This window comes from Narcine bancroftii, chromosome 2 (genome assembly GCF_036971445.1).
Source record: "Narcine bancroftii isolate sNarBan1 chromosome 2, sNarBan1.hap1, whole genome shotgun sequence".
In the NCBI taxonomy this organism is placed as follows: domain Eukaryota; kingdom Metazoa; phylum Chordata; class Chondrichthyes; order Torpediniformes; family Narcinidae; genus Narcine; species Narcine bancroftii.
Window position 1 is genome coordinate 43591768 of NC_091470.1, and position 25798 is coordinate 43617565.

Consider the following 25798-nt stretch of genomic DNA (forward strand, 5'->3'; position numbering starts at 1 on the left):
TTCCCATTTTTGATTTTTCCTTCTTAGGTGCCATTTTCTTTATTTTCTCTGCATTTTTATCTTTTTGATGTGTTTGGGTTTCTTGAGCTTTGCATTTTCTTCACTTTATTTCTTCTTTTCTGAAGAGGGCTGGTATTCTCCTACCGGCCACGACTCCATTACGTGACTCCTCGCTTGGTATCAGATTTAGGAAGCTGAATTGTGACTTGGAACATAAATTCATCATGTAATTTAATCAATAATGCTTTGAGTTTTTAGGCCAATTCTGGAAAAATAATATACTGGAATTAAGAGCCCGTGGACATCCCCTTCTGCAAGTGTTTTGTCATTTGTCAGTTTTTTATGGTTGGAACATTGCAAAATAGGATGAGTTATGCTGAAGTAGCCTCGCTGCCTACAATCACGGTGCTTTAGGTCCCACATGCCCACACTAACTTGATTGTATCATAGGTTTGTCCTGTTGGCTCTTCCTATTCCTGGATCTCGACAACAACAAATTCATAGATAATGTGAACCCCTGATAGTTTTGATAGAAGGCATATTGTAGGCAGGGCATGGTTTTCTGTCAAAGCTGTCATTGATTTTGTTTTGAAATGTTTCTGGACATTCTGATAAAATTTAAAAATATAACTCTTAAAATTGAAGTCCATAATAATAATTTGAAAATTAAAGCAAACTAGATGAAAATGTATAACAACACAACAAATGTGTATTAAGCCAAAATATATCTCAAAGCCAGCATTAGGGACAAAAAAATGCCAGAAATCTGAAACTAAAACAAAAAGAAATGCTGGAAGCCCTCAATTAATCATTATTTGTTTAGAGAGAAAAACTTCTACAGAACTAGGATGCATGGTTAGTGACTTAACTATGGTGTAACTCGCTTACAGTGCCAGTGACCAGGTTTGGAATCTGCCATTGTAAGTTTGTGCATCCTCCCTGTACTTTCGTGGGTTTCCCCCGGGTGTTCTGGTTTCTTCGCACACTTCAAAAATCTATGGAGTTTGTAGGTTAATTACTGTATTTGGACACACGCTCTCATTGGCCAAAAGAGCTTGTTACAATGCTGTAAGTCTTTTTAAAAAAAAAAGAGCCCTGCTCCCAATGTTTGCAATCTAAACCAACCAATCAGGCAAAGCTTGGGTCAAACCATTAACCTCCTTGAAGTACATTAATATTATGCTTCCTTTATTCATTTAATACAGATTAGAGTCTGACATGAAAGCGTACAGATTATATCACCCACATCAATGGATAATCTTAAACCTGAGCTCTGCACTTTGCTTTTTGAATATCATTTTTGCATTAATAGTAGCTTCTGTTACAAAGAATCAGTTTTTTTAGATGCCAACTGTTAAATCTTGTGCAATATAAAAATGAAAAGCATTTACAATTGTATATGGATAAGGTATTTTGTCAATTATTAAAAAAAACACCAAAATGGTTTTATATAATATCAAGGTAAATTCAAGATGAGTTGATATTTTAATTGCATTTTCTTTATAAAGTAGTAATAGATCATGTTTATAAATGGACTCTAGTCTGGATTTACCCTTTACTGAGTTTGCATGACTACTGGGCTTACACAAAAAAGACAGTGCAGCTGGAGCTGCTGTAATGGCAGGAGATGCTGCTGGTGCAGACCCACGGGGGATCGAAGAACAGAGATACAGCTCTCCCATGGGGTCCAAATGTGCAGTCAACTGCCGTCAGCTCTGTGCAGGCTTTGAATGGCCCGTTAAGGAGCCGATGGTAGTTTAATGTAAAATCCCGCGACCATGAGGTCTGTGCCCAAAATGCCGGTGCCTCTGATTGGCAGCAGCCACAAGGGGTTTTAGACTCCAGGGGAGCAGAGGACTGGCACAGGGCACTAGAAAGCAGGGAGATCATTGCCCATCTGAGAAGAAGCAGAGAGATGACCCGTGGGGATGGTGACCACGGCGGTGGACCATTGAGCGGGCTATGTGGCTGGAAGCGGTGAGCTGCTGGTGATTTGAGGCAAGGAAGCCATGGAGGTTGTGGGCTGCTGGAGACTCAAGCTGGACTGTGGACTGCTGGAGACTAGCTCGAAACTGGCTGAAGGGGTACCAGGTCTTGTAATTGGGATGCGGGGAGGGGGGGGTGCTGAAGGGTTCCTGATTGTGTCGGAGGCTTGGATCTGCAGCTCGGGTGGCCAATGGTTCGGACTGGACTCTGTGTGGCTGAGGAAGTGCTGGAGGTGAATCTACGGACACTTGTTGACTCTGGGGAATCTCTCTTTTGCTTATCTTTCTCTGACTAAGTGTTGTGTCAGGCAAATCTGTCTGCCTTGCAGCAGGCAAAAACAATTTCATGTAATATGACAATGTTTTATTACAATGACAATAAATTTGAATTTTGAATCCTAGAGTTTAGTACCACCACCAGGAGAATTGTGATGTTGATGAATAGGAATGCCATTAATTGGCTCAATTGCCATTCAGAATAAAGAATTTTCATAAAAGGTAGATGAGGAAGTAAAAAAACATTAGAATTAAAAAATATTTTAAACATTTTACATAAAGTGAAGATTGGAATGGAGGAATGGGGGAATGGAGGAATGGGGGAATGGGGGAATGGAGGAATGGAGGAAGGGGGAATGGAGGAAGGGGGAATGGAGGAAGGGGGAATGGAGGAAGGGGGAATGGAGGAAGGGGGAATGGAGGAAGGGGGAATGGAGGAAGGGGGAATGGAGGAAGGGGGAATGGAGGAAGGGGGAATGGAGGAAGGGGGAATGGAGGAAGGGGGAATGGAGGAAGGGGGAATGGAGGAAGGGGGAATGGAGGAAGGGGGAATGGAGGAAGGGGGAATGGAGGAAGGGGGAATGGAGGAAGGGGGAATGGAGGAAGGGGGAATGGAGGAAGGGGGAATGGAGGAAGGGGGAATGGAGGAAGGGGGAATGGAGGAAGGGGGAATGGAGGAAGGGGGAATGGAGGAAGGGGGAATGGAGGAAGGGGGAATGGAGGAAGGGGGAATGGAGGATGGGGGAATGGAGGATGGGGGAATGGAGGATGGGGGAATGGAGGATGGGGGAATGGAGGATGGCTTCACTTACCCATCTTTACCCCATAACTATTATTGTTGAGTAATGTAAAAATCCATCTGAATTAATTTATTAAGCGTATTTTGGTGCCAATTAATGAGTGGTTCAATTATATTAAATGTCCCTTTGAAATCATAGTACAAAATCTCTTAAAAATATTTTAGATCTGAGTAATTTGAATATAACTGCTTTTGAAAACTGCTTTTGCACTTGTATCTTATGTTTTGCAGAAATGGGTGAGCTACATCAGGTATCCTATCCCTGTGATTTGATAGTTCAATTGGATTTAGTCCTTAATATTACTAATAGTGTGCTATTGGAGGAAAATTAACAATTCACTGTTTTGCTATCAAATAATGCATAAATGAAATTTTGCTTATACAGTGTTCCCCCCACCCCCTACCCCCCCCCAATCCGCAGTTTCAGTGACTCGCAGTCCAAAAATATTAAATGGAAAATTCCAGAATTAAACAATTCATAAGTTTTATATTGCATGCAGTTCTGAGTAGAGTGATTAAAATCTCATGCTGTCCCACCCCGGAACATGAATCATCCTTTTTGTTCAGTGTATCCACACTGTGTATACTACCTACCTGTTAATCACTTGTAAAGCTGGCTTGGTTATCAGATCACCTGTTGCCATATCACAGTGTTTGTGTTCAAGTAACCTTTATTTAATATTGTTAGAATTGTTCTATTTTATTATTAATTATTGTTAATCTTTTAATGTGTTTAATTTATAAATTAAACTTTATAGGCATAGGAAAAAAAAACAATATATATAGTGTTTGGTACTATCCATGTTTTCAGGCATCTGCTGGGGTTGTTGGAACACAGATAAGGGGGGTGGGGAGGGAGACTACTGTATGGGCAAGAAATCCACTGCAGGAGCTTGAACACAAAAATCTGGGTTGATGTTCCAGTAGTGTACAGAGTACACACTACTTTTCATTGGTGCTGTCTTTCAGATGTCATGTTAAACTGAGGCTGCATCTTGCCTTTGAGATTAATGCGCAAATGTCTTAAATCAACTTAACGAGGCAACTTCAGTTGTTTCCTGGAGCAGTAAATTCCACAGATTTGCATCTCTGGGGGAAAGCAGTTCCTCCTCAACACCATTCTGAATATACAGCCCTGAATCTTGAGGCTATGGCTTCTCGTTCAAGATGTGCTTACTAGAGGAAACAACCTTCCTTCCTCTATCTTGTGTATCCCTTTCATAAAATTTATATATATTCTATAAGATCTCATTCTTCCCACCCAACTCGATCTCACCTCGTACACTAACCTTCATCTTTGGAATTAGTCTGTTGAACCTCCTTGGCATTGTCTTCAAAGACAGTGTTTCCTTTTTCAAGTAGAGACCAGAGCTGCACAGAGTCCTGCAGGTGCGGTCTCACCAGTTGGTACCCTTTGGCAATGAAGGTCAATGCTCCATTTGTCACCTTGATTACCTGTTGGACCTGTAAACCAACCTTTGACTATTTGTGTACAAGAACCTCCAGGCTCCTCTGCTCAGTAGCATGCTGCAAGTCTTCAGCGTTTAAATAATAATCTGATCCATTTTTTCTTTGAAAAGTAAGGGATGGAAAAAAAATTATTTTGGATACCATGGGGTTTTCAATTATTCTGAAGAAATTGCAGTCTACATTTAATTTGGTGCCAGAGGAATAGTTTAGTAATTATTTCTTGGAATGCAGTTTGCTCATTCTCAATGCAGTTTTAAAAATAAAAGTTATTAGCTCAATCACAGAGGCTTAAAATTTTTAATGTTTTCCATTGAGAATGCAAATAAAATATTATGTTCATATTGCAACACTGTTGATTGATTCTGTGAAGACTTCAACAGCACAGCCTATGGAGGTGACAAAGTACCATGACATTTTCATTCCCATGTTTAATTATCGTTTTGCAAAACTACAAATTACTGTCTGATTTTTGCAATAATGAGAGCAATTGTTGAATTTCTATTATTGTGTCCTTGAATTTTGGGCCATTCTAATTGGAAAAACAAAAATGTTGATTGAAAACACTGGAAGCACTCAGCTGAGTAGAGAGAGAAATGTTTCAGGTTAATGACTATTAAAACGGGAAAATGTACAAACCAGTTTCAATTTGCAGGAATGGTTAGAGAGAAAAGAGTGTAGGCAAAAGGGGATATCTGATAGGTAAAGACCAGGATTGCTTTAGTGATGCACTGTTTATGCTATCTGGTTGATAGATTGAGGGAAGTTTGAGAGAAAGAAAGCAAAAGGATATGCAAGATGTGGAATTCAGATCAGAACTGTTGCAGAGAACTAAAGGATGTTGGAAATACCCAGCATCAGACAGTATCTGTGGAGAGAAAAAAGAGTTAATATTACATTTGCTGAACCTTTTGCTAATTTTCATTTGTCCTCCTTGACTCTTCCCATTCGTTTCAGGATCTGTCATCCTCTCAGGATAGGTTAGGGACAAACATTCATTACGTGGCCACAGAGTCCCAAAACTATCTCAACTTTATTTCCACCAAGCCTCTTGTAAGTATTCCATACCATTTTTCCATTTGCTCATCTCCATAAAGATCCTCTTTGGTGATGAGTCTTGCTGTTCAGATGTCTTTTCCATTATTCACGTCTTCCCCTTGCCCATAGTTGACAAAGACCTCTAATGCGTCTTCTCTGTTTTCTGCACCTATGCTCTCCACCTACTTCAATTGAGACCGTGAATAGCATTCCCCTGCTCCATGCCTTTCCACCCCCTTTATATTGCACCACTATGATCGAGATTCTACATTTCCTTCATTCTTCTTTCAATATTCTGAAAGAATCATTCATTTTATATTGTCCTCTCTCCTCCAATCTACAGCACTAACCCAAAATATCTCAGGAGAGGTACCACCTTCTAATTTATCCCTTCCCATTATCCAGGGATCCATCCAGTCCTTTAAGGTATAGAAGTGATTCACTTGCACACTTAATTTGGTGTATTGTATTCATTACTCTTGATATGGTGTCCTTTAACATAAAGGATTTCTCTAACATAAAATGCAGATCAGCCACCGAGTGGTTCTTCTATTTAGTTTGCAGTAGCATATCATCCCACTCAAATTTATCTAACTTTGACCACCCCCCACCGTGCTGTTCTAATGAAGCCTAAAACATGCCTGACAAAAACCACATCTTCTGTTTGGGCGGCAGGGTCTTTATTCAACAATTTTTAGGTAACTTTTATTCTTTGTTTGCATCAGAACTGGCTAGTTCTGTTGTAAGGTTATCAACCTGTAATATTAACTCAGCTTTTCTTTCTCCACGGGCATAACCTTGTGTGTTGGACAATACCAACATTCTCCTTCTGGTTTCATTTCTCTGCAACCACTTTGACCTGCATTCTATACCTTTTATATGTTCCTTCATTTTCTATATCCAACTTTCCTCATCAATCTGTTAACCTGACAAGTTTATAAATTATCACCTCAACAAAGCCCAGCCTCATTCTATCACCGATATCCCTTTGGCTCAGTCCATTGATCCCCTATTCTCTACCTTAAAACCAACATTTTTTTTAACCTCCACTATTCCTGTTCTTCAATTTGAGCGCTAACTTTGTTTGTATGTCCACAGATGCTATCTGACCTGACTATTTCTAGCATTTTCTGTTTTTAAAGTAGATCCTGGATGTTTTTTTTTTAAAAAAACAGACAATACTATGGATATATAACAGGTTAGACAGCTGCTACAGAAAAAGAAACATTTTGGTCCATTTCTGATGTTGAGTATCTCCAGTATATTTTGTTTTCCTAAATGTGGCTTGAAGAAAAATGCGCGAAAATCCTGAAATATGTTCAACATGTGATCACCATTTATGTGATCTTGGATTACAACGAGGTCAATGTAGTCCATTTTGCTCCATTCAGTTGGGTAAGTATACTCATGTCATAATAATTAATAGCTATGCGTTGATCATTGGATCCTTTGAGCCTTTTCCGCTTTTCAGTAAAAACATGACTGATCACTTAGCCCAGCAGACTATTTCTACTCATGCCCCATATCCTCTTATTATCCAGAAATCTACTGATCTGTTTGACTGATCTCTGAGCCTCCACATTCTCAGTTGAAAATTCTGATTCACCATTCTGAAGGAAGTCTTGATCATCCCAACCTTAAGTATCAGTGTTAAAGTTTTCAAGGAATTGGTAGTGAATGCAGAATGTTCATGGTGTGGGGAGGGGAAAAGAAGGATAGCACGATGGAGGAGATGGGCTAATGAGGCCTTCCATTTGCTTATTCCTGGATCGTTCATTCAGCCTATCCACCTTCCCAAATGTACATTCCTTCCAGGGATCCCTTGTCTGACAGGATGTCTCACACCTCCCAGCTCTGATGGTCCTCTAATTAAAACCATGGCTCTCCTCAGCCCCCACCCTCCCTTCCTAAGTATAATTAGTGCCTTGGATTAAATTGAGAATTACCAATGATCACACCACTGTTTACCAACCAATTGACTCAACCTGAATATGTTTGTATGTGATGGGTTTCACCTTTGGCTGTGAAGGTCCTCAAAATTAAAAGTTTTATTTTGCACTCTGCTAACACATAAATATGAAAAATAGTATTTTGAATAAGATAGCAAAGATAACCAAGGTCCTTGGAGGTGTATCCCAGAAAGGGATGTGAGGCTTTATAAGGCACTGGTGAGGTCTTACTTAGAGTATTGTGAGCAGTTTTGGGATCCTCATTTAAGAAAGGATGTCCTGACGTTAGAGAAGGTTCACAAGGATCATTCCAGGAAATATGAGGAGCTTTTTACGGTTCTTGGCCTGTACTTTGAATTTAGGAGAATGAGGGGGGATCTTATTGAAACATTTTGAATGTTGAAAGGTATGGACAAAGTAGATGTAGAAAGGTTGTTTCCCATGGTGGGAGAGTCTAGGATAATGGGGCACCACCTCAGGATTGAAAGCCTCCGCTTAGAGAGGCGTAGGAATCTCTTTAGCCAGAGGATGGTAAATATGAAGAATTTATTGTCACAGGTGGTTGTGGAGGCTGAACCATTGGTTCTATTTAAAGGAGATGTTGATGGGTTCTGGGTTAGCCAGATATCGAAGGTTATGTGGAGAAGGCCGGGCAGTGGGGCTGAGTGGGAAAATGGATCTGCTCAAGTTTAAATGGTGGGGCAGAATCCATAGGCTGAATAAGCTATTTCTGCTCCTATGTCTTTTGATCTTGTGGTCTTAAGTCACTGATATTTGAAGATTATAGAAAAATGAATATAATTATTCACTTTCTTCTCCCTTGTGTAGCTAGTAGTGACAAAAACTGCGTGAAGGTGATTAAAAATATAGAAATCCCATTTGAGCTTTTCTTTTCCTCATTAAAATTTACTCTTTTTCAAATTTTAGATCCAAAATGTGAAACAGATAAATGGTACTCTGAAACAAAAATTACATGGTGGGATTGAGGAATTCAAGCCACTGGAGGTAAAGAACTGTTAACCTTGTTAAAATGTGCATGTGATGTTTATATCATTATCTTGAGTATGTGCTTGCCCTGAGGATCAGAAACATGAAAGTACTGGTCTTTTTGTTTCTGCATATCCCGAGTACTTTTAAGAGCTTCTTAAACTCTAGATAGGTAGTGCCATTCAATATTTTATTCTTATTTTGTATAAAGCTCCATGACACATTATTTCATCCTCTCGTCACCAATACTTTGAAAAAGAATTTCTAGTTGTATTTCAAATGAATTTGGTTGAGCCTGTTGAATCAAGGCAGTTGCTTATCATTATCCTCTATTACAAATGATGAACTGGGGTGGGGGGGGGGGGAATCAATCTGTTAATGCATTTACCTTTGACAGATGCTTTGAGCACATACTTTATAAAATGCTGCATTCTAAGAGGTACCAAGTAAATCATCAGTAGAAGTGTGACTTTAAATGTTGTTTATTTTAGTTTCATCTCTTAAATTCATTAAAACTTCATTCAGACGAGAACTTTAGCTTAGAAAATGTAAGCATTGATTTCAGCTGCCCTCCTTGAAAGGGAGCTTTTTTTTTGTTCCAAATAGCTAGGAGGTAGGAGAGTGGAACAAGGTGTCAGCTGAAGTGGTGACTGGGCTCAATTTTAAATTTGAAAAGAATTTGGACTGGTACATGGATGGGAGAGGTATGGAGGGCTATGGACTGGGTGCAAGTCAGAGGGGCTCAGCAGAAAAAGGGTTCGGAACAGACTAGAAGGGCCAAAGGGGCCTGTTTCTCTTCTGTATTATTGTAAGGTTTAGGCTGAGACTTGCTCATTATTGACGTGCCTTCTTTAAAAATATTTCTTGTACACCTATCCTGTCAAATTCCATTAATATTCTCAAATCTTGATTACTCCAATCTCAATTTGAGGGAATATGTTTAAAGATGTGTAGTTTAAAGCCAAAGCCCAGCATTGTGTGCTGAATTTATGCTACACCTCAAGGCTAGTATTATTTTCTTAGGATGTAGTGACCAAATGTGAATCTGATCACTCAGATGGAATTCAAATAAAGCCGCTAATTCATCTGAAGTATAATTCCCTCCCCTTAGTGTTCTAATCTTGCTTGAACTGCCAGAAAATATTGTTTAATATTTATTTCTCACGAGATCATTTAAATTCACATGTGATCCAGTGAGCCAGCCAATTGTTTACAAGGCTTGGCAGAGGTAGAGTGGTAGTGAAAGATTGCTTTACAGATTGGAGAACACAAGATTCAATGCTTGATCCCCTATTGGTTGTCATGTGTATGGGTTTGGATTTCAAAAACGGGGTCCTGGGCAGCAAAATTCTACCATAAAGTATTGAACCTTGCTACTCTTACAAGTTGATAAACATATCTCTTTGAATTTGAGGTATATTGTTACAGTTCCCTGTTGATACTTGTCATTGTGGTTCTCTCTTAATAAATGTAAATCACTGACATCAAACATTATCAGTTAATTCTGTTTAAGTTTCATGTCTTAAAAACAGCTGAGGTAATGTCTAGATGGTTACCTTCAATGCATATCGAACATACGTGTCTTCTGCACATTTGGTTTAAGTTTTCATTATAAATGCTAATTGTTAGTCTGGAGAGTTCATTGAATCTTTAAGACACACAAAGCAAAGGAAGCTTTTGCTCAGGGTTCGAAGAGAAGAGAAATAGTTACTGGCGCTTGATACTGAGATTGTATCAGCTTTGGCAAGCTGTTTCATCAGCTGGCAGTTGTAAATGGATAACAGTTGTGGCTGGGCACAAAAATGTTTATGAAGAGAGCCGCCACTTTGACGGGTTCTGTTCGATTATTAAGGCATTAACACTTCTGTCAATGCGCAATTTAAAGTGTCTTCGGATGATTAGTTAAAATGCTAATCTGGGAAAAGCCTGTGGGTTCTTCTTTCAGTAAATATTAACTTTTTTTTTCTAACACTGGTTTTAAGGCTAGGGAATTCTGTATTTAATAAAGGCAAAAATCGGTGCTTTTCCTTAATAATTGCTGTTTCTGGATGACTTAAAAATAGAATCTTTCACATCATATTTGCCAGCAGAACAACAGGAGATCACTTTGGAAGTAAATATTTGGTCATGAAGCAATATTAAATCCAAGTTTGTTTTCTAGACAAATCAGAAAATTAACGCTCGTTGGACAACTGAAGAGCAACTGCTAGCTGTGCAGGGTGAGTAAAGAATGAAAATGCAGAAATGTAACCGTAGTTAAAATGTAATAACTTTTATATTGAATAATAGTTTTCTCACCCCCCCCCCCCACCCCCACCACAGCAATAAGAAAATATGGCAGAGATTTTCAAGCTATTTCAGATGTAATTGGCAATAAGACAGTTGTACAAGTGAAAAACTTCTTTGTGAATTATCGTCGTCGTTTCAATCTTGAAGAAGTTCTCCAAGAATGGGAAGCAGAACACGGTAGTGGAGAAGCAAATGGAAACATTGGTGACAAATCCCAAAACTCTCCAGATGTTGCTACTAAACTTTCTGAGGAGGAAGAGGAGGTAAAATCTCCATTCCTTGTCTTGATTTTTTTTTTGCACTTGAAACTTGATGGAATCTAATTTTGCATTTTTCTGTCATCCTGGAAAACGAGGTCAAGCAAGCTCAAAGTTGAAAGACCTACTCCTGTTCCTAATTAATCATTCTTGCAGTGAATAAGAATGTTTGGTGATTCTACTTAATTTTCTTGTGGCTTGAGTGCATGGATTTCAAAGAAAGATGGTTGATATTGCAGGAATTGAACATTGTGTCAGTGTTATGAAAATGTCTGATTTTTAGTGAATATAGAATGGTAGTGAGGGATGAGGTGTGGGCACAAGCAGAGCATCTCCTGCAGTCACAGGGGTTAGGTGCCAAGGGTGTGATTGGTTGGTAGGGAGGAGTGGATGAGAGAGTCTTGGAGAAAGCCATCTCTGCAGAGGGTGGAGAGGGGAATATGGGAAAACAGATCCCCACAGGAGCCCCAAATCTTAAAGACCCTTCTGTGTCAGCTTCGGGTGTTTGTGGCTTTACATGATGTCAGCTCATAGACCTACCTGGATTAGCAGATGGGAGTATAGCAAGTAGAAGGAATAAACTGGCATTTTTATAGTGGTTTTTGCAACTTTGTCGAAGTGCTTTCATGATTAATGGAGCACAGTCGCTTTGGGATGCAGGAATCACAACAGCTAACCTACAAAAAGCAACCTGATGACAACCCAATAATCTCTCCAAATTATAATTCATGGAAGATTATACTGAAACCTTGACTGTTGATCGTCTTCCATGGATGTTTCCTAACCTCCTGAGTTTCTCCAGCATTTTCATTTTCTGTTTCACAAAACGTCTGGGGATCATGTTTCTGTTATATAGGACATTGGTAAACTATGTCAGGTCTCGTTTTCATTGATGGGAAGATCTACCAGGACTTGAGGAACTGAGTTACAGGGAAAGGTTAAACAAGTTAGGATTTTATTCCTTGTAGCATAAAAGAATAAGGGAAGATTTGATAGCAGTATACTGACATTTAATGTTGGTAGGCTTTTTGCACTGAGGATAGGTGAGATACAAACCAGAGAACATGGGTTTAGGGTGAAAGGAGAAAGGTTTTGGGGGAACTTTTTCATGCAGTGTGTGTTGGGAGTATGGAACGAGCTGCCAGCTGAAGCGGGGAATGTGGCCTCGAAAGAAATTGGGACTGATAAATGGATGGGAGGGGTATGGAAGGATATGGTCCGGGTGCAAGTCAGCTGGACTAGGCAGAATATTAAGTTTGGTACAGACTAGAAGGGCCTGATACTATCCTGTAGTGTTCTAAGGTTCAAAATACTTGAGAAATGAAGTTGGCAAAATTTAACTCATTGACAAAGGCAATGAAAGGAATCTATTTACATTTTAATCGCAGGAAAACTTGACTATCGTCTATTAAAATTGATTTAATTATTGAGTGGGATAACTAAAGATTTATGAATTTAGTACATATTTTAAAATGGCTTTTGAGAAAGGAGGAAGGACCAAGTCAAATAAGATGGAAACTAGATGAATTTAAATTATAAAAGGGATAATACTGAAATGCAAATGGAAGGTGGGGTTATGATGAGACAAGTAAAAGGGGGGAAGTGTAATGAGACAAGTAAACCAACAAGATTTGTGCAGGTAATTGGAAATGGGAGAATTCAGCCTCCAAGTGGAATAGTGATCTACTTGGATTTATTTATTTTGTCTCCTAATTCTTGTAAACTATCATCTCCATTCTCATTAAAATATACTGGTCTGCCACACAAGCCCAGACCTTTCCTTTTGTCCTTTTAAAAAATTTACTGCATTCATTTGGCAGAACTGTAAAATTTTTAGCCATGAATGCTAACCATGCCTCAATGGATGATCCCTGTTCTGCAAAATGCCTCCAACACCTGCTCTGTTTGCTTTTGCCCTATTATGATAAGGTGAGTGTATGCAAGGAGAAAAGTACGCTCTCGTTGAATGTGGCTGTAATGCTCTCGACGAAGTAGATTTATTGACTACACTTCCTCACAACTACCTGGACTACATTTCCTTGCCCCCTGCAAGGATTTCATCCCCTACTCTCAATTTCTCCGTCTTCGCTGCATCTGTTCCCAAGATGAGGTCTTCCAGTCCAGATCTTTTGAAATGTCTACCTTCTTCCACAAATGTGGCTTCCCCTCCACCACCATCATAACTCAGCCATCTCCTATATCTCCTCCATTTCCTGCTCATCTACCCTGGCCCCCTCTGCTCCCAGATACAACAAATACAGAATCCTACTTGTCCTCACCTGCCATCCCACGAGCTTCTTCATCCAACACATTATCCTCCAGAATTTCGGCACTTATCACAGGACCCCATTGCCAGATATATCTTCCCTTCTCCCCTCTCTGCCTTCAATAGGGAGCGCTCCCTCTGTGACTCCCTCATGCACTCATCTCCCCACCAACCCCCTGCCCCCCCTTGTACCCACACCTCCTCCCTCACCACAGTCCAAGGCCCCCAAACAGGTCTTTCAATTGAAGCAACACTTCAGCTGTGTCTTCAGGTTTGATTTACTGCATCCGGAACTCCCTTTGTGGCCTTCTCTATATCAGAGACTGGGCGCAGACGGGGAGATTGCTCCTCTGAGCATCTTGGCTCCGTCTCCACCAGTGGCCAACCATTAATTTCTGTGCTATACTCCCATACTGGCATGCCTGTCAATGGCCTTGTATACTGTCACACCAAGACTATCTGTAATTTGGAGGAACTGGGCACTCCAGCTAGATTGCATTAATATTGACTTTTCCTGTTTTTGCTAACCACCTCTCCTCTCTTTCTCCCCCTACCCCTTCCAGCTCTCCTCCTCCCCCAACCCCACTTCCCTCTCTATTCACCCAACCATCCTCCCCTTTCATGCTGCCGTCCCCTCCCTCCCTTCTCTGCCTATTATCTCCTGCCCTTGTGATCACCTTACTCTTTTATTTGGGTGCCTGCCAACATTTTTCCACATCTTGATAAAGGGCTCAATCCCGAAGTATCGGTTATATGTTTTTACCTATGCTATATAAAGGACACGGTTTGACCTGCTGAGTTTCTCCAACATTGAGTTTTTACTTTTACTCTATTCATTCAGGTTTTTTAAAAAAATGAACAATGTTCAGAGTTAGATAGACTTTTGCAAAGTAGGGGAATCAGGAGTTATGGGGAAAAGGCAGGAAGATGGCCAGATCAGCCATGATCTTATTTAATGGCAGAGCAGGTTCGACGTCCCAGTTTTCCTCCTCCTGCTCGTATATCTTCTGTTCTTGTGCTACTGGCACTTTGGGAACTCCACTTTGACCTCTTCAGATGGAGACAGAATGATTTTAGTATTTTTTTTCTGCTCTCATTCCTCTCTATCCCATTCTCCATTATTTTTAAGAATGCCTTGCAGTAACAAAGCGAGGTATTGCTATGGATCTCAAAGCAGATTTGATCTCTTAAAAATTTAATTGTTTAAAAATGTACCAATTCTCAGGAATAGGCAGCATTAAAATTTAAAGACTACACAATTGAAGAGAAGTCCTTTTTTGTGGGGCTATTTAAGGATGACCACATCAAAGAAAATCCTTGCCTAATGGCACACAATTCTGTTTTGACAGCCACATGTTAATGGTGATCAATTTCTGCATTACAGGTACTCCCTGACTTATGACCTACTCAACATATGACCAAAAAAAATTTTTTTGATACATGTGTACATGTGCAATATAGTGCAGTATAGTGCCTGGTGAGTAGTCGCTGTTCTGTAGGAGTGCTAGAAAGATGGCAAGCAAGAGGAAAAACCTATTCCTTGCCGATAGATTGTCTCATTCCACAGTTTTAAAGGACAAAGATAAAATATATGTGAGGCTGTAAAAGGTTCTGCAAGTATGAAGAGCCATCTTGATTCCTGTGCACATGCTCAATGGATTCGTGCATTGGAGTTCAGTTGGCTCATGTGCGAAAGTTAAGGGCACAAATTCCATATCATGCTCAATGGATTCGTGCATTGGAGTTCAGTTGGCTCATGTGCGAAAGTTAAGGGCACAAATTCCATATCATTAGGGCACTTTACTCTTGTGCATGCGCCAACTGAGTTCCAATATGTGAGCCCAACGTACATGCACCAACCGAAGACGCACATGCACACAGGAATCAAGATGGCTGCACCCAGCCAATTGACCCCAGGATGCTGACAAACAAGGTAAGTGTGGATCAGTGTGGAAAGATTTGCCAAGGTTGATCAACAAATTCAAGAAGCTTTAAGTTATCAAATCTATGATGAAAAAAAGATTTGTTTTTTTTTTAAAAAGTTTGCTTTAAGACTTCGGTACTCCACGTTCGTGGGCAAAATTCCAACTTGCGTCCATTCCAAGATGCAACTGATCCTTCTGTCCTGATTACGTTCGTAAGTCGGGCACTACCTGTATATACAATTTGTTTAAACTCTTATCTTCTGGGAATAAAGTTTTTATATTTCTTTTGACTTGGATCTTCTGGAATATGTAAATAAGCACAGCTGAAATGAAATTCTTGCAGCGATTTCAATATTATTGCTGGGGTATGTTAAATTTTTGTAAGTTTAACTAAAATTGAAATTCTGGGTTTGTAATCTCTTAACAATATTTTTCAGGTTCCTTCTGTACTTGATATAAGATACAATTCTGCATCATGAGAATGACGTAGATTAGATGGCCTGAACATGCTCTCTTGACTGCTGTTTGGTCCAATGATGCCAAACTTCAACCAACCACCTCCAGAAACTCACCAGGACCAGCTTCCAGCGTAAGACCAAAAAAGCTGCAATATTCACAAATGGACACTTCTGCCTTACCCTGCCTCTGCCACCAAGATTATGTACTTTTCGTTGGAGTCATGGAAAATTCTTTGATTCAACATGCTTCTAAACAAAATAAGAAATTCACAAAAATATTTGTGAATTTCTATTGTTTTTCACTTAACCAATTCATAATGTCCACAAGACATTAATAATTTGTATATTTTTGGAATGGTATCTGTCATCAGATACAACTTTGATACATCCCTCAAATATTTTATGATTTAATGTGAATGCCATGATTGTATATTGTATTAACTGGTGTACAGGAAATGGATGTCTGAACAGTCTCTAAATTATTGGGTACTTTAACTGTAGTTTGGACTGTCTCATAGACTTTAAACATACCTCCCAGTCTGAGGAAACTTGAAGGGCCTTTTACTAGCATTTCCATGAGAAGAAAAATGATCTGCTTTTATTTAAGTTTCATCTTATTTGCTGTACAGTATTTTAGTAGTTCTTCCACATCAAGTATGGAGAGAATTTTTACTTGAATATTGCAGTTACTGGACTTAAACTGATCATATTCAGGTTTGGAAAATTAGCACAGCTAAACTACGATATTCGTTGCAGAATTAGATGTGCTGACCATATGGAATTCCTACTTATTCAACATGGAAAGGGTTAAGCACAATCCATTGGTTTCATTCAAGTCATTTGAGTCTATGCATGTTTCTGTGTAAGAATGGGTGTTTACAATTTCTACATTAATATTTGCCTGAAATGCAAAACCATTATTACTCCCTCTGGGAGTAATATCCCAGCATTTAGAATTTTCTAAATTAAGTTTGTTAAAATTGCTTATGGGTTTCGCTGCTGACTTGTAGTGATGTTTGCCAGAATTTCAAAAAATATATAAGGATTTAGTTTGCAATAATTGAGCATGTTTTTATATAGCCTCTTGATGTGCTCAATAGGATGTTCTTTTTTTAAAAGAAAAGTCGATGTGTTTATATTGCAGATTTATATTTTATTGCCTGTTACTGCTCATTTTAACTAAGAAATAATTGTTAGAAATTATCATTTCCAAGGTTTTAAGCATTATGTATCATGGTTCCACATTCAAAAATGGTGGTATAAAGTACTGCTATGAATATTGTGCAGGGCTCTTGCTGACCTTATATTTTTAAGAAACTATTATTATGACATTGCGTCCGGAAGAATGGGAGGAATATATATTTAAAAAATTGTAGATCGAAGAAGGAACAAATTGAAAAATGGGAAAATTGTAAATGCCACTTGTATAAAATTGTACTTCTAACTTCTCAATATGCACACAAGAGTTTTGGTAAAGCAGAATTACTTTTGAAGGTAATTTTTAGGAAGAAGAAACTTAAATCCTTTTTATATTTTTAAGGTTTAACCTGCTTGAATCTTGTATTTTTTTAATGTTTCTGTGCATGTGAAGGTTGGAACAGTAATGGGACTGTCATGCAAATTATTGAATGTGTTCTGTTAAACATTTATAGTTTGAAAGAGGAAAGAAATTGAAATATTTGTTTCAAATAGAAAACATTAGAAAAATTACATTGTATTATGTTTGAAATATCACCTTGAAATAAAAAATAATCATTGGATAAAATTTTAGATATTTAGATAATTGATTATTTATAAGCTATGCTATGCAAAACAAAATTCTATGGTGCATTGCAATAAAGTGAATAAACTTTCGAGAATATAAGTTATTCATTATTGTGAAAGCAATTTTATTGAAGTATTTTGAGGGGAAAAAAATCTATAATGTGGGCAGACTATAGAAACAGCTAACCTTGTGTGCTGTGAGAAGTTTGAGGAACAAATGGTCATCCTACAAAGCACATGTGTTTTTAAAAGTCTGTCATTTGTTTCCTCTAAATTTAAAACTCGTGGCTGTTTAAACAAATTTATGTTTTTATTCTTTCTAGATGATCTTCCTGATTTGATAGCCCACAAAAGTAACTTGAAAAAAATTGATTACTTTAAATAAACCACTATTTGAAACAGTTTCTCAACATGACCAGATTCATTGTATATTTAAGTATGTTCAAAATAATACTTTTTAAAGTATCTGAAAAGATGATTTAATCTGTGCATACATGTTTGATAAAAATCATGGTATAAAGACACCCTGTTTCAATTATGAGGGCCGTTGAAACTAATTTCAAATAAATTTTAAAGTACTTGAACAGCTAGTGACAGACAAAAAACAAGTTCAGTAACTGTTATCTCATTAATTTCAGTGCTATGAATAGTTCCATTTCCAGTCATGTCGAGTGTTAGAAATTATCAACAATACCATTCTCATAGTGGAAGGAAATCAAGTGCCAGACCATTTATTCGGAGAAGCTAAAGTAGATGATAAATGAGTGTTTTAAGGAATTAAAAAGGATGGGGATTGGAAGGGCTTTAAACACTTTAGGGCTTATCAGGAAAGGATGCCAGCTGAGGAATGAACAGACAGCCAGAAATGTGGCTCAGCATATCTGAGGCTTTTAGAGCTGGAGGAGACTTCAGTGAAAGATATAAAAGAATGGTAGGTATGAGTGATTAGTGAGTACAGTGGAACTGCAGATGACCAGAGTGTCAAACCTAGAGATAACAAATGACAGTTTCAACAATGGACAAACTGGAATAATGAATGAGGTGGTTGAAATTTACATAGGTGAAAATAGGTTTGAGTAAGAGATCCAAAGCTTGGAACTTAATATCAATCCAGTTATAATTAGATTCCAAAGAGATGTTGGAATCTGCTTAGGAATGAAGTTTATACAGAAACCCAAAACAGACTTTTATTGACTCTTTACCAAGTGTTTGGTAAACAATCCACCAATTGAGGAAATGTAGAGAGCTAGAACTGTGGTTAGGATTTTAGAGTTGTTAACCTGCACATGGAGGTTTTGTTTTAGAATTCCATTGCTGTGGAAAGCTTTTAGGGTAGAAATAAAAGTGAGTTGAGGATGAATGCTATGGGAAAACGAGTGATAAGTCAAAACTCAGGAGGAAAGGCAAGTGCAGGCAATTCAGCTGCAACAACCAAATAAAAATGGGACCAGCCAAGTGCAATATCACCAACAGAGGTGTACAGATACAGAAGGAGGACAGTGTAGTTGATTATTTAAAGTACAGTGAGGAAAGGTGAATGTGTATCAAAGTTTCAGAGTTGTCAGTGGGGAAAGCTGATGATGGGACAGGGTATCTATCAGACATTGGAATTTGTCATAGGGTCAACCGTGCCCAAGTAAGAGAGTCAAATTTTTTTTTGGCAAGTTGCTAATATGATATTGTCAATTTAAATTTCCATCTAGCATTTAATAAAGTCATGCACAAGATTATTAATGTGAGAATATGTAGAATTAAAATTGAAAGTTGTCTGGAAAGTGGTAACAATTAGCTGTTATTCCTTAGGCCTTGACATGTAACCATATGAATGACAAAGAACTGCATCCAAGTTTATGGCTGACAAAATGCAATTTGCCATAGAAAGGGGAATAGAAATAAGCCAATTTTCCACCACCAATCACATGCCACCCTCAACCCACTCCCAAAAGTTGTAAATTTCTCCAGGCTTTCAGTTTGTTGGGTAAAGGGTTAGAGTTCCAGAACTGTGGAATTTCAGTAACTTGAATGAATAATGGAATATGTGCTGGATGGAAGACTCAGGACCGGACGTGTTAACTACTTTTTTTCGGGTAACTGAGAAATGACTTTAAGTAGCACCAGCAGAATACTTGCATTGGCCGTCACCGATTTTCCCTGACTCCTTCCCTCTGCCATCGCCAAACCTGTCTGGGAGCTCGAGGTCCCTGCTCCGATCCCAAACACCTTCCCATTTCCTTCGCCAATCCTGCCCGGGAGCCCGAGGACAATGCTCCTGGTGCCATCCCACTATCCGATGGTGCTAGCACCAACCTCCCGCCTGATCCGACGTTGCCACCCCCTCCCCTCACTGCGGTTACCCCAATTCCTCCCCAATTAGATTTGTTCTGATTTGTCTGGGGACAGTGGAGAACCCAAGTACAGTGGAGGGTAAAGAAGAAATGGAAAGAGAGAGGGGAGAGAGTTACCTGAAACGAGGACCATCACTCCATGCGCTGCCTGACCCGCCAACTTCCTCCAGTCACTCACCGATGTTACCAAACTGACACTGACAGCATGTCAGAGCCCCACATGAGCACGTCGGATGAAATTATTTTCAACTTGTGACATCATGTTGCCACGGGGAAAAAAATTTAGATAATTGAGAATTTTGTTTGTGGTTTTTGGCTAATCAGAAACATACTGTACTAAAAGAAAGCTACAGCTGTAGTTATAAATAAAACATGGAGTAATTGCTGGGTCTTGTCTTATTTGATTATTTCAGATTTCTCGTATTTAATTTGACAAGCTTAATCTCATTCCTGGTCAACTTGGAAATAGGCAAAATAAATGTAAAATTTATAGTTTGAAATAGATAAAATGTGTCTCCTTTAAAAAAAAAAGCCATGCAGTATCCTATAGCCCCTCATTGGAAAAATAAGCATATAATTTGTTACTCAGATAAACTATACATATTTGATGAAAATAGCTGATAATTGGATTATCTGCAGTTAATTGAAGTTTTGTGTCCCTCCAGGTAGACATTAAAGAAGATCATTTCATTTGGAAAGTCTCCCAAGCTTTTTAAACAGTACAAAAGCCTTGCAGCTTCATATTATCTCTCATTTGCCTCAGATTCATTTGACTATCAGCAGATGTGATTTCTAATGAGGTAGTTAGCTTTGGACTGAAGATGATACACACTGAGCACTATTTATTGTAGAGAATTTGTCAATATTTTCTGTTTAATATAAGGATTATTAATAAATGGATTTGTAGTTGCATTAATAAGCAATGTTTTTTGCCTTTGATATTTTATACACTGCAGTTGATCATCTTGATATAAATTAGCAATATATTGGTTACAATTAGTGTTTAATTTATGTCATGCAGAACCGATAGTACCCGATTTCTTACTAAATAACCTACAAAACAAATCTGACACTTCAGTTTTGACTCACAACAGGAAATTTTGCTATATTAAAGATTTGTATATTTTTCAAAATACATTTTTGAAGTGGACACTTGTAATCTAGGAAATCAAAAATCTGAGCCATTCTGCCATTAGCACTCTCACTTCAGGATTGTTGTGTCAACCTGAATTTTTATCCTCTAGTCTTGGAATGGGGCAGATCAATTGTTGAATTGAGTTTCTGATTAATGGTGACCCTCCCACCCTTTCCCACACATATATCCACACACTAATAGCTGGAGACTTGGTGTTGAAGAAGTCCAAGTTAAATAATTGGAACCTCTCATATTAATGATCATTGGTATTTTTTTGTGAATTGAATATTACTCACTATTTATCAGCCCATCCCTAAATAGTGTCTAGGTCATCAATGAAACAGCTGAAGATTGGGGCTAGGAATTCTCGTAGTAATCTCCAGAGGTTTTGGATTATTGACATTGAACAACCTAAAAACATCTTTCCCTTTTTTGAGATATGACCTCATAATGGGACATCTTCCCCTTTATGATTTTTTTTTAATGGATTCTTAGTACCATGTTCAAATGGTGGCTTGATGTCAAGAAGGAGGCACCTTAACCATTCATCAGAAATTTAGTCCTAGTCGCCATGTTTGAAGTAAAGCTAGATTTGAGTGGGCGTGGCAAACTGCAAAGTGGGCTCAGCAAGCTTTCTGTTGGTGAGCAAGAGTCACTTGATAGCTATCAGCATTATCTTCCATCACCAATTAGGGTTTCATTATTTTCTTCTCATTTTTAATGAAAATTCAGTGCAAAATTAGCAACATGGCTGAAATCTTTTAATTGATGTTTTTCATTCCAAGAGGTGTCTCAAAGGTAGTTTAAAATAAAGACAACTCTTAAGCAGAGTTTTAGAACTTTTATCTAGTTGAAATTGTTTACAGAACCCAGCTTTTTGCATAATACCCTCAGTTATGTTTGGAATGAAAGATTTAAATATCAATCAATACACAAAAGTGTAGAAGAAGCTCGACAGGTTGAAGGATCAGGCCTAAAACTTCCTATAAATGCTGCATGACCTGTGTTTCTCCTGCACTTTTGTGTATTGCACCAGCATCCGGAGATTTTCTTGTTTAAAATCTGGGTGGCACTGTTAGTGTGGTGGTTAGCGCAATGCTATTACAGCTCCGGTGATCAGAACCGGGGTTTGAATCCCGCACTGTCTGAAAGGGGTTTGTACATTTTCCCAGTGTCTGCATGGATTTCCTTTGGGCACTCTGGTTTCCTACCACCTTTTAAAACGTACCAGGGATTATAGGTTAATTGGGTGTAATTGGGCAGCATGAGCTCGTGGGCCAAAAGGTTCTGACGTTCTTTGGCTTGGCTTCGCGGACGAAGATTTATGGAGGGGGTAAAAGTCCACATCAGTTGCAGGCTCGATTGTAGCTGACAAGTCCGATGTGGGACAGGCAGACTCGGTTGCAGGAGAAAATTGGTTGGTTGGGGTTGGGTATTGGGATTTTCCTCCTTTGTCTTTTGTCAGTGAGGTGGGCTCTGCGGTCTTCTTCAGAGGAGGTTGCTGCCCGCCGAACTGTGAGGCGCCAAGATGCACGGTTTGAGGCGATATCAGCCCACTGGCGGTGGTCAATGTGGCAGGCACCAAGAGATTTCTTTAGGCAGTCCTTGTACCTCTTCTTTGGTGCACCTCTGTCACGGTGGCCAGTGGAGAGCTCGCCATATAACACGATCTTGGGAAGGTGATGGTCCTCCATTCTGGAGACGTGACCCACCCAGCGCAGCTGGATCTTCAGCAGCGTGGACTCGATGCTGTCGGCCTCTGCCATCTCGAGTACTTCGATGTTAGGGATGAAGTCACTCCAATGAATTTTGAGGATGGAGCGGAGACAACGCTGGTGGAAGCGTTCTAGGAGCCGTAGGTGATGCCGGTAGAGGACCCATGATTCGGAGCCGAACAGGAGTGTGGGTATGACAATGGCTCTGTATACGCTAATCTTTGTGAGGTTTTCAGTTGGTCGTTTTTCCAGACTCTTGTGTAGTCTTCCAAAGGCGCTATTTGCCTTGGCGAGTCTGTTGTCTATCTCGTTGTCGATCCTTGCATCTGATGAAATGGTGCAGCCGAGATAGGTAAACTGGTTGACAGTTTTGTGTGCCCGATGGAGATGTGGGGGGGCTGGTAGTCATGGTGGGGAGCTGGCTGATGGAGGACCTCCGTTTTCTTCAAGCTGACTTCCAGGCCAAACATTTTGGCAGTTTCCGCAAAACAGAATGTCAAGCGCTGAAGAGCTGGCTCTGAATGGGCAACTAAAGCGGCATCGTCAGCAAAGAGTAGTTCACGGACAAGTTTCTCTTGTGTCTTGGTGTGAGCTTGCAGGCGCCTCAGATTGAAGAGACTGCCATCTGTGCGGTACCGGATGTAAACAGCGTCTTCATTGTTGAGGTCTTTCATGGCTTGGTTCAGCATCATGCTGAAGAAGATTGAAAAGAGGGTTGGTGCGAGAACACAGCCTTGCTTCTCGCCATTGTTAATGGAGAAGGGTTCAGAGAGCTCATTGCTGTATCTGTCCCGACCTTGTTGGTTTTCGTGCAGTTGGATAACCATGTTGAGGAACTTTGAGGGGGCATCCGATGCGCTCTAGTATTTGCCAAAGCCCTTTCCTGCTCACGGTGTCGAAGGCTTTGGTGAGGTCAACAAAGGTGATGTAGAGTCCTTTGTTTTGTTCTCTGCACTTTTCTTGGAGCTGTCTGAGAGCAAAGACCATGTCTGTTTGCGCGAAAGCCGCACTGTGATTCTGGGAGAATATTCTTGGCGACACTAGGAATTATTTTACTACATCTCTAAATCTATAAATTTAAAATGTAAAAGTATACATCACAACTCAAAAAGAAAACTAAGACATTCAAATTATTTTTCAAGAAGTTGGAACATTTGTAGACAGCTCAACAGATTTGAAAATCACTCGATGTATCCCATTGTTATTTTGTATGTGTTGTTAAATATTTTGCTTGGATCTATCATTGGTGAAATAAGCTAAGGACTTCCATAACTTTGTGAATCTTCCATATGAATTGTTATACATGGTGACGTGATCCTGCTTCCAAAGTGGCCTGGAAGGATATCTGGCTGATGATGGAATTTATAAGTTCTGTAATAAATAGTTTTTGGAATGCATTCTGGACCTATTCTGAAGTATCATTTCAACTATTAAATCTTAAAATTTAAAAGGGGGTTTTCCTGTATCAAGCCTCAACTGAAGTAGAGCTGCTTCCTGTTACAATACTTTAGGTTGCATGCAGGCAATTTGCAGAATTGTGATGATCAAACATTTTCATAAAGTTCTGAATTATGTTTGGCATTGAACAGAGCAAATATATCAATATTTTAGATTATACTGGGACTGCCATCAATAACTAGTAGACATGTTCTAAGTCATGGAATCATACCTACTGTAGCGGAAGCCAAGGAGCAGGACTTAATGCTCGGATCATCCCCACACATTCTGGGGGTCCGCACTAAGATGACGCTGGACCCCTTTGTCTCGGGAGCTAAGTTAGCAGACTGAGGAATGTGACGGGAGTGTTGTAATGTCACTTGATTTCAGGATGGCTGAACCAGAAATGATATAAGTTGCCTGTAAAACTAATTAAAGCAGTTTTTTTTGCTGACCATAATTTGAGTCTGACATTTTGCTTGTAGCTCTGCCCTTAAGGTGCCAATGGTTCAGACGTCTCTGAACCCTACACAGTGGCAGATGAACCAGCTCTGAGTGTCGTTGCCAGCGTTCTGGCCACACAGACCACGTGTGTGGTTCATCGAGGTGGGAGGCACAATTCCACCTCCATAATATTACCAGCGAACAACAAAGTTTTGATACATCGTTGCATCATTAGATGAGGAGTTGGCCAGTCGAACTGTTCCTGAACGACCCTTTAGCAGAAGGTCAGTACGAAGCATTCAAGAACCACCTCCAACGAACTTTCTCCGTGACTGAGATGGAAAGAAGGACGCTCCTCCTCAACCTAGACAAAGTCAGGGACATGTCCCCCTCCGAGCTAATGACTGAAATGGTAGCACTAGCCATCAGACGCTCCAAGTATTTAATGTTCAAAACTGCCTTTTTACAGCAACTCCCCCGCAATATTGCCTTGTTCCTGTCTGATGCGGATTTTTATGACCCTCATGCGGGAGCAGCTGAGGCAGACATACTATACAGGGTTCCCCAGACCTCTGTCCCGACAGTCCAACAGGTAGTATAGACCAACAGAGCGACTACCTGGACAACCACCCACGACCCCAGAGAGGCAGGGGGACCCAAAGGCCAGCATCGAGATGGGTGGTGTTTTTTTACCACAGAAGATGGGGCCGGAACACCCACCGTTGAATCCCATCATGTACCTACTCGACCAACAACCATGGAAATGGCAGGCCTCTTCTACGCTATCTTCCGGATCTCCAGAGGAAGAATTTTGATCGACACGGGAGCTGGACGTAGCATCCTGCCGCCGAATGCCTTTGAACAGGAAACATGGGTCAAGCAATTCTACCCATTCCTGGCAAATGGAAGACCTATAAGCAGCTACGGCACCAGGTCAGCCCGTTTGTTTCTGGGAGACTCTGCTTACCGGTGGGATTTCACTATCGCAGCCATACAACAGCTGGTCTTGGGGTCAGATTTTCTGAGGGCCAATAACCTACTGGTTGATGTGTGCAGCTGCCAGTTAGTCCATACCTCCACTTTCCAGATATGTGCGTTCTCGCCTAGTACGCAGCCAGCCCTGCACGTACAAACCCTAGCTACAGACAAATTTATGAATTTCCTGAAATCCTCACACTGGATTTTCATTTGAACACTCCACCACACAACATCCAACATTACATGGCAATCAAGGGACGTCCATCCATGCCAAAGCGAGGAGA

At 39.8% G+C, this 25798-nt stretch overlaps 1 protein-coding gene and 1 long non-coding RNA gene across 5 annotated transcripts in view; one reads left to right on the forward strand and one right to left on the reverse strand.

Annotated features, from left to right (window-relative positions):
* Window positions 1–17864, forward strand: part of rcor1 (REST corepressor 1) — a 90559-nt gene extending 72695 nt beyond the window's left edge. For 3 of the 4 annotated variants that reach the window (XM_069916458.1, XM_069916459.1, XM_069916460.1), the window contains 4 exons: window positions 8442–8519; window positions 10663–10720; window positions 10824–11053; window positions 15676–17864. In XM_069916458.1, the coding sequence (XP_069772559.1) occupies window positions 8442–8519; window positions 10663–10720; window positions 10824–11053; window positions 15676–15717 (408 nt within the window). In that variant the 3' untranslated portion in view covers window positions 15718–17864. Of the gene's footprint in view, window positions 1–5484; window positions 5581–6740; window positions 6890–8441; window positions 8520–10662; window positions 10721–10823; window positions 11054–15675 lie in introns of those variants that run through there. The other variant, XM_069916461.1, reaches the window with a different exon arrangement.
* Window positions 14147–21321, reverse strand: LOC138753454 (uncharacterized). The gene is made up of 3 exons (XR_011351181.1): window positions 21237–21321; window positions 19923–20054; window positions 14147–14363 (listed from the first exon to the last, which is right to left on the reverse strand). It is a non-coding gene; the product is annotated as an uncharacterized lncRNA (long non-coding RNA).
* Window positions 21322–25798: the final 4477 nt, after the last annotated feature.